The 13,397-nt window shown below is 46.2% G+C and overlaps 1 protein-coding gene across 1 annotated transcript in view; it reads left to right on the top strand.

Annotated features, from left to right (window-relative positions):
* The window catches only part of SCD5 (stearoyl-CoA desaturase 5), a 141,624-nt gene extending 131,068 nt beyond the window's left edge, over window positions 1-10,556 (top strand). Inside the window, exons 4-5 of the mRNA XM_046656623.1 lie at window positions 4,726-4,958; window positions 8,366-10,556. Of these exons, the coding sequence (XP_046512579.1) occupies window positions 4,726-4,958; window positions 8,366-8,556 (424 nt within the window). The 3' untranslated portion in view covers window positions 8,557-10,556. The remainder of the gene's footprint in view (window positions 1-4,725; window positions 4,959-8,365) is intronic.
* The last annotated feature ends 2,841 nt before the right edge of the window (window positions 10,557-13,397 follow it).

Below are 13,397 nucleotides of genomic sequence, written 5' to 3' on the forward strand. Positions count from 1 at the left end.
CATTTGCTCCAGCCCCAACTTTTGTGCTCTTCTCTGAATGTGCCAGGAACACTCCTGCCTCAGGGCCTTTGCACTTATGGTTTCCTCCACCTGAAATTCTCTGCCCCATTTAGCCACATGGCTAACTTCTCACTTCCTTCAAATCTTTACTCAAAAGCTATAGTGTCAGTAAAGCCTTCTGTAGACAGCCTATTTAAAATTTCAGCACCTGCCCTTGACATCATATTCTCCTTCTCTGCTTTATTTTTTGCTTAGTATTTACTACTAACATGCTCCTTGTTTTATTTATATTGTTCATTAGCTGTCTTCCTGACCGGAATATATATATATATATACAATCTCCCTACCAGGATCCCCCTGCTTCCCAAGGGCAGGGATTTTTGTCTGTTTTGTTCGCTTTATATCTCCAGGGCTGGGACAGTACCTGGCTCATAGTAGGCACTCAATAAATTTGTTAGTCCCACATTTGCAGAACAGAAGGCTGAGGCTCAGTGAGATTAAATAATTGACTCGAGATCACACAGCTGGGAAGTGGCGGAGTTTGGTAGTTAAATGCTCTATGATGCTTCACAACATAAAAAGCCATTTGGCAAAAAGAGCAATATCAGTGGCCCCTCTCCAGCCTTCCTCCCTTCCCACTCTCTCTCTTGAGGAAAGGAGGGCCTTTACAACAGGCAGGTCTGGATGCTGGAGGCTCCGTGGAGTACTCTGTGGGTCCTTCGCCGGGGCGTCCAGATCTGAGTGTTATTAAGCGAGGAAGCCAGAGAGCCACCTCAGCACTTGTTCTGACTGTAATTAAATGGAGACCAGATGCTCGAGGCAAACGGTGCGCGGGAGGAAGGGGTGCTTTGCTACGTGGGAAGATGCGCTGAGTCTGTTTGAAATGGTTGGGGAGAATTTGTACACAGTTATCAGCAACAAGACCCAGACTTGCCGTGCCCCCTAAAAATTCCTTCCTCTCTCATCCACGCCATTGAACACACAAAGAGGAGTCCTAGCAGAGTACAGGAAGAACAGTCAGAGAACAACCCTATAATTAGGTCTGCGAAAGCTTTGTTGGGACGAGGGCGATGATTTTACAGAAGGTCTGTTTTTGGGGAAGAGGAAGTTGGGCCTGACAGTGGCTGTGCTAGGAGGTGAAGCCCGGGCCTTTCTCTCCTCCCACTCGGGAAGCCACATTGCTGGGCGTTCTCCCTCCACAGGGACTTGGCACCTCGGGGACAGGAGCTTCTGGAACCAGAGCCCAGGCAGGCAGGTGGCTTCCCTAAATGGCTCAGAGGGAGGATGCCGGGGCAGGGTATGAGTGGAAGCGGAGTCCTCCAGGCTGTGGTCAAACCAGAGAAGGCAGATTCCATAGGGTTGGGGCAGAGCAAGGGCCTGGCTTCACCCCGGGGGGGGAGCATGGCACCTCTCTAAGCCGCGGGGTCCTTGTTGCGGAGTGTGTCCATCCTGATTCTGCTGCGGATGGGAGGAGGGAGAGAAGGCCTGTGACCAGCTTAGCCTGGCGTCCAGCACAGAGCCAGCACAGAGCCAGCCCACAGCACATGTGTTTTCTCTCTCCTTTTTTTCAGGAGCAAAATGAGGGGCCAAGACAATGGCTCAGAACAGCACTATGAGAGGCTCTTTTCAAAGGCACTGGGTTGTAACCCAGAGAGTGAGAAAGAGAAGCTTAAGTTGCAGGATGCCCACTGTTGGCAATGTTTAGCTGCTTCCTTTCCTCCTCAGAGGTGCAAACGAGGAGCCAGGAGACCCTTGGCTCTGGGCATGTCTTCCATTTTCCCTTCAGAGCCGCTGCCTCTTCACACGCTCACCACCACTTCCCAGTTTCCAGGGCCAGTGCCTGTAGGCTTCACCCAGATCCCTCTTCAGCTGATGCTCCCACCCCCCAGCTGCCGTCCTTTCTGGGGAATTGCCCCTGCCCACATGGAACTGCCTTGCTCAAGGGTTCGCCCCTCCCACGGGGCACCCTGAAGCCAATGGCTGGATGACGTGGGATACCTTTCAATTTGGGACAACTCTAAAGGGTCCTCTAGCCCCAGTGCTCCCGTTGGATCTGCTGAAACTCATTGTGGGTGAGCGTCTCCCTCGGCCCAGCCCTGCCTCCCTCCCTCACTTACGGTGTCTCCTGAGAGCACTCTCCAACAGCCGTCTGCACGTGACTCTCAGGAGCCCAATCCAGACCACCAGTCCCTTTGACTGTTGTCTTTGCCCCTCCAACCACAGCCCACTCATCTGGCCTCCCAGGAGCTCTCTTTCAGGTGCTGATGGGTTAATATATTGCCCAATAAAAACAATAGCATTGGGGCCGGTCCCGTGGCTGAGTGGTTAAGTTCACGCACTCCGCTTCAGTGGCCCAGGGTTTCACCAGTTCAGATCCTGGGCATGAACATGGCGCTGCTCATCAGGCCATGCTGATGTGGCATCCCACACAGCACAACCAGAAGGACCTACAACTACAATATACAACTATGTACTAGGGGGCTTTGGGGAGAAGAAGAAGAAGAAAAAAAAAATTGCAACAGATGTTAATGCAGGTGCAAATCTTAAAAAAACCCCAAGAAACAATTATCATTATGGGAACTGACATTTATGTGCAGCTAGCAATCTGAAAAACACACTTACATATGTGATTTCATTTGCAAAGCAGAATAGCGTGATAGTCTCTGAAGTGATCATGCCTGGATTTGAATCTTGGTCCTACTTCTTATTGGTCTTGTGACCTTGGCCCAGCAACATAACTTTTCTGTTGATCGGTTTCCCCATCTGTAAATGTAAAATGGGGATAATAATGGTCTCTTTCTCCTAGAGTTTTTGTTAGGATTAAATGAGTCAGTGCGTGTGAAGGTCTCCGAGTAGTCGTGACACATGGTAAGCACACTCTCCACAGTAGTAATTAGTATTTGGCCCTCCCAAGAACCCCATGAGGTATTATAATTGCCACTTGTATTGGGACCCTCTTGTGCCTCGCCTCATTCTCCTTGTCCACTTGTTCACTCCAGTTGTTGCCGCAGCCACCTGCTGGCACAGGTGTTGCCCAAGAGCACCTTGCTCAGCTGTCCTGCTTCATTCTTACTTCCTGCTCTGGCTTCTTTGCTGCCTCCACCTGAGATGCCTGCAGAGTGCACTCAGCCATTCTGGCCCCAGCAAAGACGGAAGTGTGAGGGAGCTAATATCTCATGTGGCATCCCTCAACCAAGGGGGGTTGGAGCCAATGGGAAATAGTCCCTTCTTTCATTCTGGAGAGAGTAATTCTGGGATATCTTCTGTCCCATCAAGGTCTGAGTTCAGTCGCCCATGGCAGCGGGCACCCTCGGCTTAGCTGCCCCTCCTTCCATGTTTCACTTTTCCCGGTTGCCCACTCCTTGAGTTCCTGAGCTCCTTTCCCAAAGAAACTGCCCACACACAGGCCCTTGCCTCGTGCTCTGCTTTCTGGGGAGCCATCTAACTGTGCACAAGAGGAGAGTGAAAGGATAAAAAGACATCTGTTCAACCTCCAGAATCAGATGTGGACTCAAGTCAAAGTCTCCCACCTCCCGACTTTCGTTCCCTCACACTGTGCCTCCTCCGAGTTCATATGCGTCTTAACAGAGGCTTTCTGGAAGCTCAATTAGCCAGTGGGAGGCCAGGGAGGAAATAGCTATGCACAGATGGCTTTGGATACTTTGCGTCAGAGCCCCTCTCCTGTCCCTGCGTGGACCTGGTCCTACATGGCCAGAGGGTAGAGAACAGTGGTTCCACCTGACGGAAGCCTGGGGCAGGGACTGTGTGGGATTTGTGTCTGTACCACTAGCACTCAGAGCGAGGCGTATAGTAGGCACTCAGTAAGTGTTTGCTGGATACACAGGTCCAGGAGACAAACTATCGATGGTTTCTTCTCAATGATTTTTTTTTTTTTTTGGTGAGGAAGATTGGCCCTGAGCTAACATCTGTTGCCAATCCTCCTCTTTTTGCTTGAGGAAGAGATTGTCGCTAATCTAACATTTGTGCCAATCTTCCTTTATTTTGTAATTTTGTATAAGGGATACCACCACAACACGGCTTGATGAGCAGTGTGTAGGTCTGTGCCCAGGATCCTAACCTGTGAATCCCAGGCCACCAAAGCAGAACACACAACCTTAACCTCTATGCTACCAGGCCAGCCCCTTCTCAGTGATTTTTCCTGTGACCTGTTCCTCTACTTTTTGTTTTTATACTGATTTTGAATATAATCTTGAATGGACATAGAACATTTTGGGGAGTGTGTTGTTTACCTTTTTACCAAGCTAAGTTAGTACAGAATCATGTGTTTGAATATTATTCAAGAAATACTGATATTTCTTGAAATTATTCAAGAAAATCTGCTTATCAGGTTGACTGACTGATGAAAGAAATAGCTAGGAGCTGTCAAACTGGTGGCTTGTGGGACAAATGTAGCTCTAAGACACTTGGGTTTCCCTGGCACAATGTTGACTGTTTTATATTGAAATTCCTCTGAAATATGCTACAGGCCTTATCACTTCCTCTAGCATTCTACCTGTCCTAATTCTTAAATTTTTGTTACCTGCCTAGCCCTTGTAGCTATATGGGTTTGTGACTCCTGCACAGAGTGACACGCAGCAGGGCCCTCCTATGGAAAGCGTTGAAGGAGCTGACCGGCACAGTTCCTGACTTTTCCTGTGGCTTGCTGAGCCTTTCCCCACTGCCATCAACAGGTGCCCGATGCCAGCATAATATCTTGCCTTGCAGGTACTATAAGGTCACCGTGGCGCTCATGTGCTTCCTGGTGCCCACACTGGTGCCCTGGTACCTCTGGGGAGAGAGTCTCTGGAATTCCTACTTCCTGGCCTCCATCCTTCGCTATACCATCTCACTCAACGTCACCTGGCTGGTCAACAGTGCCGCCCACATGTATGGAAACCGACCCTATGACAAGCACATCAGTCCTCGGCAGAACCCACTGGTCACTCTTGGCGCCATTGGTGAGTAGGGGTGTGAGAGCCAATGGGGAGGATGGCAGCTCTGATTTTCTTGGCTTCTCAATGTTTGTGTGGAATCTGTAAGGAGAGGCAGGGAAGTGCAGTAGAGTGGAATGAACTTGGGCTTGGAAGCTAGAATCCTGACTCTTGGACAAGTCAGGTAATCGCTCTGATTTACAATCTTCTTCTCTGTGAAATGGGAATAGCAATGCCCGCTTCACAGGGATGTTACAAGGATTAAGTAAGAAAGATACTATTTGTAAACTGGTTGGTACTGTGCCTGGCACATAGTAGGTGATCAATAATTAGTAGCTATTTATTTTTACCATGGAAATTTTCCTAAAGGAGGAATAGCAATTGACTTCTCTCTCAAACTGCTATGACCGCTCCAGCCTCAGCTGTCCAGTCATTTGGCTCGCTGTAAGAAAAAGGCCTTCAAACAGAGAAATGGGAAAAAACAACACCTTGGCATCTCATGGTATCACAAAATGGTTAAGAGCAAGGCCTCTGGAGTCTGACAAGTTTGGTTGAGTCCTGGTTCCTCCACTTACCCTCTGGACAAGTTATCTGGCTCCTCCACACCTCGTGTCCTCATCTGTAAAGGGGGGACAACGGTATTTCTCTCCTCCTAGGGTCGTTGGAGGGTTACATGAGTTGATACATAGCGTTTGCCACAGCACTCAGCATGAAGTAAGCCTTTGTGATGTTGTTTTTATCACTAGCCATATGGTCTTAGGCAAGTTACTTGTCCCTTCTGTGTACTTACATCCTCATTTTAAAATGAGGATAATCACAGCAGCTAGCCTAGAGATGTGAGGATTATGGGAGTTAATACCCGTCAAAGCACTTAGCCCTGGCTGGCACACAGTCAGTGATTAATAAATATTAGCTGTATTTTTATAGAAGCAACTCAGTCTTCTTGGCAAGCGAACCTTGCGCACAGAGATCAAAGCCAGGAAGGGGAAGTTCCTACTGTTAAGTAGAAATGGTCTCTGTGTCCCTCAGCAATGAATTTGTGTCACCACTTTGTTGGGGTCAGCTATTTATTAAGACCCCAGGGATCTTACATTGACAAGAGCAATATAAGGTGGAATAAACACCAAATTTAGCTATGGGATAACTAAGTAAGCAGACAGCAAAGTACCTTGGAAACAGGCGGAAGAGTTTTCTGACTCTCCTATTGCTTTCTCCTCCTCTCACCCTTCATCTTCTAGAAGGACTATAATGAGGGGGGCCACATCCAGTGTTCACTCCGAGAGCAGACAGGAGAGGGGACACGATGGACTGTTACTGTCTTATATGGGGATGATGGGCAAGAAACCCAGGGAATGGGGTCATGACACAAGCCCTGAAGAGCTGGGTATTTGTTGGTTTTAAGTCTATCCAGCTCAACATTGGACTCCCAGTCAGTCTCCTTCATAAAGTGCCTTGGAAGGCTCTTGTTGCAGCCAACAGTGCGGTAGATGGGGAATACATACAGAGTTTTTAGAATAGTGCCTGTTTCTGAATATAGAGGGAAAACTTCTCTATAGTGCACTCTAGTCCAGGAAAAACATCACCAATGATGAGGGTGGAGGAGCAGAGTAGAGAAGACCTACCTGAATAAGAAAACTGCAGACCACAGATTGATCCATCTGATGTGCTCTTTGTGGAGCAGAATCCTTCAGATGCAGTCTCCAGCACCTCCACTCCTAGCTTTACACCCAAGAAAGATGAAAACATATATCCACACTAAAACTTTATATGAATGCTCATAGCAACATTATTCATAATAGCTAAAAAGTGGAAATAATCCAAATGTCCATCAACTGGTGAATGGATAAATTCGATGGTATAATAAATGGTGATCTATCCATATAATAGAATACTATTTGGCAGTAAGAAAAAATGAAATGGTCATACCTGCTACAACCTTGAAAATCTGCTGAGTGAAAGAAACTAGTCACAAAGGACTACATAGTGTATGATTTCATTTATATGAAATGTTCAGAGTAGGCAAATCTGTAGAGACTGTAGTCAGGGTTCTCCAGAGAAATGGAAACAGTATGTATATATACTGTTACAAATATTCCTCATAATAAATCTCCATATATAATATATATATACAGAAACAGTAGGATATCTAGATGTATATACTGTTTCTGTATATAGACAGGTAGATAGATAGATAGACAGACAGACAGATAGATAGGTAGATATCCTACTGTTTCTGGAGAGAGAGATTTATTATGAGGAATTGGCTCACGTGATCACGGAGGCTGAGAAGCCCCACCATCTGCCGTCTGCAAGCTGGAGACCCAGGACAGCCGGTAGTATAGTTAAGTCCAGATCCAAAGCCCTGAGAACCAGGGAGCCAATAGTGTAAATTCCAGTCTGAGGGTAGGAGAAGATGGGATAGATGTCCCAGTTCAGTCAGTGAGTCAGTCAAAAAGGGGCACATTCCTCCTTCCTCCATTATGTGTTCTATTCAGGCGCTTAATGGATTGGATAATGCCCACCCACACCGGGCAGGGCCAGCTACGTTACTGAGTCCACTGATTCAGATGCTAGTCTCAGCCAGAAACACCCTCCCAGGCACACCAGAATAAAGTTTCCCCTGGGCACCCCTTGGTAAGTCAAGTTGACGCATAGAATTAACCGTTGTAGCTATGGAAAGTAGGGCTGGGGGGATGACACCTAAAGGGTGTGGGGTGTCCTTTTAGGTAATGAAAATGTTATAATTCATCATGCTGATGGATGCACAACTCTGTGAATATACTAAAGGCCATTAAAATGTGTACTTTAAATGGGTGAATTGTATGGTAAGTGAGTTATATCTCAGTAAAGCTGTTTTAAAAAATCAAATGAAAGAAGCCCTGAGACCCCTCCTGAAAACATCTTAAAAAAAAAAAAGAAGAAGAAGAAGGGAGGAAAAGCTTTTCACTGAGAGGGTAGAATAATATACAGGTAGATTTTGGATATATAAAGATCCAGCTCCTTAATGTACTTACCTATCAGAATGATTCTCGTTTATGTCTTCCGAGCTCTCGCAAGAAGTCTTCCTGTGTTCACCCCAGTCTGCAAAGGCTATTTTTCTTTTATGAACATACATCAGAATGCTGGTCCGTTGTCAGCCCTTTAGCACTGGGCTTAAGAAGCACAGCTCTGAAGTCATGGAGGCATGTCTACAATACACCTGGGAAAATCAGTCTTGTCACTTTATGCTGATAACTTTATTGTTATTTTTCTGTTCATATTTAGTTTAGCCAACTAAATAAATGCTTCCTAAGGGCAGGAATCAAGTCTTTTGCTCTCCAGAGAACCTGCCTGACACAGCGTCTCGCACAGGGTAGTCTCCATAAATGAGTGATTGAAAAAGCCAGTGTAGGGCATTGGTGATTGGGTTATTTCAAGCTCACTCTGTCTTCCAGGTGAAGGCTTCCACAACTACCATCACACCTTTCCCTTTGACTACTCTGCAAGTGAATTTGGCCTAAATTTCAACCCAACCACCTGGTTCATTGACTTCATGTGCTGGCTGGGGCTGGCCACTGACCGCAAACGGGCAACCAAGCCGATGATCGAGGCGCGGAAAGCCAGGACTGGAGATGGCAGCGCTTGAACCTGGATCCTCCATCCACCGTGTCCGCCGTTGACACCTGGGTTCATGGCTTTTGTTACTATCGTTCTTTTGTTCATTGAATCACGGAAGAGGATAGAGGGTGAGGAGACAATGGAATCTATGTGGTTTGGAAAGTTTTTGTTTGTCTCAAAATAATGTCAAGAAACAACTCAATGAAAAAAATTTTTTAAGTCAATGTAACTATGATTTAACATTAGCTCGTGGACTTGTGATTTAAATGCTGTCGCTACAATATGTCAAACGTACACTGTCATATGCTTGTACATGTTAACCCTGACAGGATGAAGGAATTTAATATTCTTTCAGTGTGATTCAGGAGAGCATTTCTTTTCTTTTCTTTTCCTTTCTTAACCCAGCATTACTTTTAAACACACTATCTGAAGGAGCAGAGAGGCAGGGTAGAAGACAAAAGAGGGTCTAAGAAGTCACTAAGGAATGTTTCTGTTTTGTAATTAGTATACGTGTGTCTCTTGTTTTTTAAGTAAGAGAACTGAAAACTTTAAAAAGTGAGAATACAGGAAATGGCTCTCTTATTTTTTGGCCCTGTTTATAGCTTGTCAATGCTCCACTGTCTTTGCTTCAAAAGAGATCTGTTCACTGCCCAGCTAGCTCTGTATCCTGAGCTGTACGCCAGCCGACCCTATACATCAATGCCTGTTTAGGTGTTTGATTTCGTTCTCTTTGCTATTGTCATTTTGAAGGTGTATAACTCAGACGTGCCAGACATCAAATTAAGCTCAAATTAAGCTTTCATTTAAATGTTTAGACACCTAATTTATATTCTAATTGATCCCAGCCACTGATGCATGCACTTTAGCTACTTCTGCTAAATAAGCGTATTAATTTTCCACACCAGGCCATCAGATCTTAATAACCGACAGTTATCTAGAACTCAGTGTCTACTAATGTTTCACCTGCATGTGGCCTTCATTGATTTTGCAGCAAAATATAAAGTGATCATTATGTAGCTTCCGGATTAAAAAAATTTTGTGTGTTAAGTTGCCTTGTAAAGAGCATGTTGAATTATCGGGACAGCGCGCCCTTTGTGTTAGATGTTAGAGCAAAGGAAAGGCTTCTAGTGTTGGCATCGGAGCGCTGTGAAGGTAGATATTTTTGGGAAAGATGTGGGATTTAAAATTTTGGGAAGAGAAGTGATGCCAATAGAAAATTGTCATAATGAAGTTCTTCATCCAGCAGGTGTTTAACAGTGTTATTTTGCCATTAATAATGTGTAAACTATGAGTGATTTACAATAAATGATTATGAATTCGTTGGTGTTCTTGACCAGATACTTAGATCGCATTTAGAGAAGTCTCTCCAGGGGGCCTGATGCTTCCTGGTGACCATCTGATTCACATTTGTTTTGGGCCCTGGACTAACAACAGCCCCTAAAACCAGGTCTCTCCTCTCCCATGGGCCTTAGGCAGAACCAGAGGGAAAGTCAGCAAGTTTTATTTGGAATGCAGAACCTCCAGTGGTGTCATTTCCCATTTCTCACTCACCAACACTGTCGCTGTACTGCTTCCAGCTGATAAATGGGAACCTCTACTCCTACGTGTCACCCAAAAGAGCGCTTTCCTCCCCGAGCCCCGTGAGGCCCCACCGGTGGTGACCAGAGGTGGGGGAGATGGACTCAACTCCCACTCCATTGCTATCTCTCTCAGCTTCACCTCTGTGCTGCCTCAGTCTCTGCCCATCTTTTGCCCCAAAGCGGCTGTGCCCATGCCATCAGATACAGACTTCTTAGCCTGCCCACAGTTGAGTGGGATTCCAGCCATTGGTGGCTGCCAGACCAGATCTCATCTTGTAAGGAGCCTTTGGATATGACTGTGGCATTTTTCAGCTGCTTCGTATGCTATACATATATTGCTAAGACCTTGTACGGAGTGTCGGTAGCATGCAGTTGTGTTCCAAGATGAATTTATATCAGCATGACCTAAGATGGCCCTGATTGGGAATGTTTCTGTGAACTTTTGACCCCTAAAAGTACTGAACTTACTTGCTTGTCCATTAATAGAAAAGATTATGCTTGAAACAGCTATTTGGAATCTTCTCACAAAAGGAGGATATTCCCCAGCTAGTCCAAATAAATCGAGAAACCCACTCCTCTGAACCTGGGTGTCGGGTCTTTATCTGCGGCAGTACCATGAAGGAGATAAGGATTGGGATGGTTTTGATGAAGTAGTGGATGAAGGTTAGAGCATTCTAATGTCTTCCATATTAACATTTCCTGTAGGTCTCAGCAGCACCTAAGGGAAGAAAGTCACCCTGGGAGGCATCTCCAAGCCTATCTAAGGTGGCCATGGAGAGGTTGGTACATTTTTGAAAGGTTCAGTTTAAAGTAAGGGAACATCCTGTCTTTAGCCTCTTGTGTCCTACAAGGCTTGTTTCAGAAGCTCTCCCCCCTGCATCTAGGTGAGGGGAGCCAGAGGGAAGCAGCTCCAATAGTGCTTATCCCATGTGTGTCATGGCGGCTACACAGAGCTAACCGGCGGCGGCGGAGCCAACTTAAGTGCCCTTTGAGTCCCCAGCTGTGCTCCTGGCCAGCTGTGTGACCTTGAGAAAATCAGTGTTTCTAAATCCAGTTTTCTCATCTGCTGAGAGAACGGATGAAACCAGACTCTTGATCTAAATTGCTGTGTTTCCTGAGACATGTTTTTAGGCTGAACAACATGAAAGTACCATTTACTAACCTATTGAACGTCAGTGTCCTCACCCACAGAATAGGGACAGTAACACTTACGTGCATCGATCGGATAAACGTAGAGGCCTCCAGCACAGGGCCTGGCGTGTCCTCGATCCCCAGCAGACATCAGTTGAGGGTGAGAAGCGTGTCCCAGACACAAGACGGAAACTGAGATGTAGTCAAATAACCGCAGGCTGGAAAAGAGAAGGACCAACATCTAGTTTCGATTTTGCCACTAACTAGCTGGATGGTGAAGGGTAGCAAAATATGCCCAAAATATGCCATTTTGACGTGGGATTATTTTGAGTTAAAGGCACTTCAAAAACCTGCAAGCACATGCAAGAAGGGCACTGACTTCTCCTTTTCTTCCTAAAAGCAAGGGATAAAACTGCCATGTAAAAGATGCCCTCTCTATATGAGGAGGAAAGAAATATTCTCATCGCCAGAGACGAGAAGGGGCTGAGAGAAATCAGTACAAGCAAACCTTGTTAAATGACCCTTATCTTCCTTTAACCGGCCCCTACATTTAGATACTTTTTCACAATTACTACTCTTTGTTCAACCTAGTATAGAAGTGCTTAGGCCCAACCACTTTTGGGGTCTTCATTTTTCTGTGAAGGCTCCCATGTACATGTAATAATAAAATCTGTGTGCTTTTCTCCTGTTAATTTGTCTTATGTCAACTTAATTCTCAGGCCCAGCCTGACTGTCAGAGTGTAAAGGAAAAGTTTTGCCTCCCCTACAATGACCCGAATGCCCTTTCAGAGCTTCAGTGTGCCCTTCTGTAAAGGAACCCGACTGGTTTGGGTTATCCTGTCCAGCTCTGCTATTTTAGGAGTCTTTCTCCCTCCATGTAAAGAAGCCTCAGCATGCCGAGGGCCTTTCCTGCAGTGTGCCTCCACCTGGGCCCTTGCGTGTCCCTCTGAACCCCTGGCCTCCTTCCTGCACCTTCACGCCTCATCAGAGGATAAGTCTGCCCTGTAACGTCGTTTATGCTTCCCTCCGCTCATTTTTCTCCTCATCAGGAGCTGGGATAGAAGATTTCTGGAGGGAGGAGGTTGAAGCCAGTAGATAAGGATGAGCTTTGGGGATTATCTGTGAGCTGCGTTTATCCATTTCACTCCTGTCCCCAGTTACAGAGGAGACTGAAAGCCAGTTGCATTCTCAGTGGCCGCTCATGTGAAAAACAAGGAAGGAAAGAAAGAACCTAACTTTTATAATACTTTTTCATTTCCCCATTTTTAGTTCAGGGTATTAGTCAAAGTCGTTTCCTTCCCTTTCCTCGACGTCAAGGAAGTGCTATAAATGACCTGGAAACTCCTCTCCTTCTTCTCCCTGGGGGCTGTAGAGTCCACAACCACCCTACTCCCCGCCCCCAGGAATGTGCCTGACGTCTAAATTTGCACCATCAGAAGCAAGAGGAAGGAAAGCGCTGGCCTTCACGTGCCTGTAAGGCACCAACCTGTGTCTGAGCAGCTACTGTGGGCTCCATGACTGCCTTTGTCTTTCTGCTTCCTCTCACCCTCCCGTGATGCCTCTGACTCTGCACCTAGAAGCCTAGTCAGCCGCATGCTGCCCTGACTTCTCCCAGGATTCAAAGGGAAAAGACCGCCTGACAGCAGCCCGAGCTGGCTAGGACTGTGAAGGCTTTGTCCTGAGAAAGGACCCTTCCTCACAGCTCCTGACCTACGGTTGCTATGGAAAAAAGACGACTTTGCTCTGACCACCTGTCCGAATCCTTACAACTCAGGACTCAGTAAATCCAGTAAATCCTGTCCTCTACAAGGCCACCTTTCTTGTCATTGAGAGAAATCTCCAAAGTTGCTTTTCTGATAGAAGCACCCATTGCTGGGCAGAGCCACCAACCCCTGTGCTGTCAGTGGACAAAGTAACTGGGTCCCATTGGAGTCCACATGGTGTGGTTGTATTTTTATTACAAGATTTCACATAAGCCGGTGTTCATGGTGTATGGATCACAAAACACAGGAGCTATGTGCAGAGGCTGCTCCTTATCTTGGGCTGTATGACAACACAGTGTGTGAGGGTGAGGGTAGGGGTGGGAGGAAAGGGACCATGTACATGTTATGATCATTGTGATCATTGGAAGAGGATGAACTGCACTAACTGGGATATC

Source organism: Equus quagga, chromosome 3 (genome assembly GCF_021613505.1).
Source record: "Equus quagga isolate Etosha38 chromosome 3, UCLA_HA_Equagga_1.0, whole genome shotgun sequence".
In the NCBI taxonomy this organism is placed as follows: domain Eukaryota; kingdom Metazoa; phylum Chordata; class Mammalia; order Perissodactyla; family Equidae; genus Equus; species Equus quagga.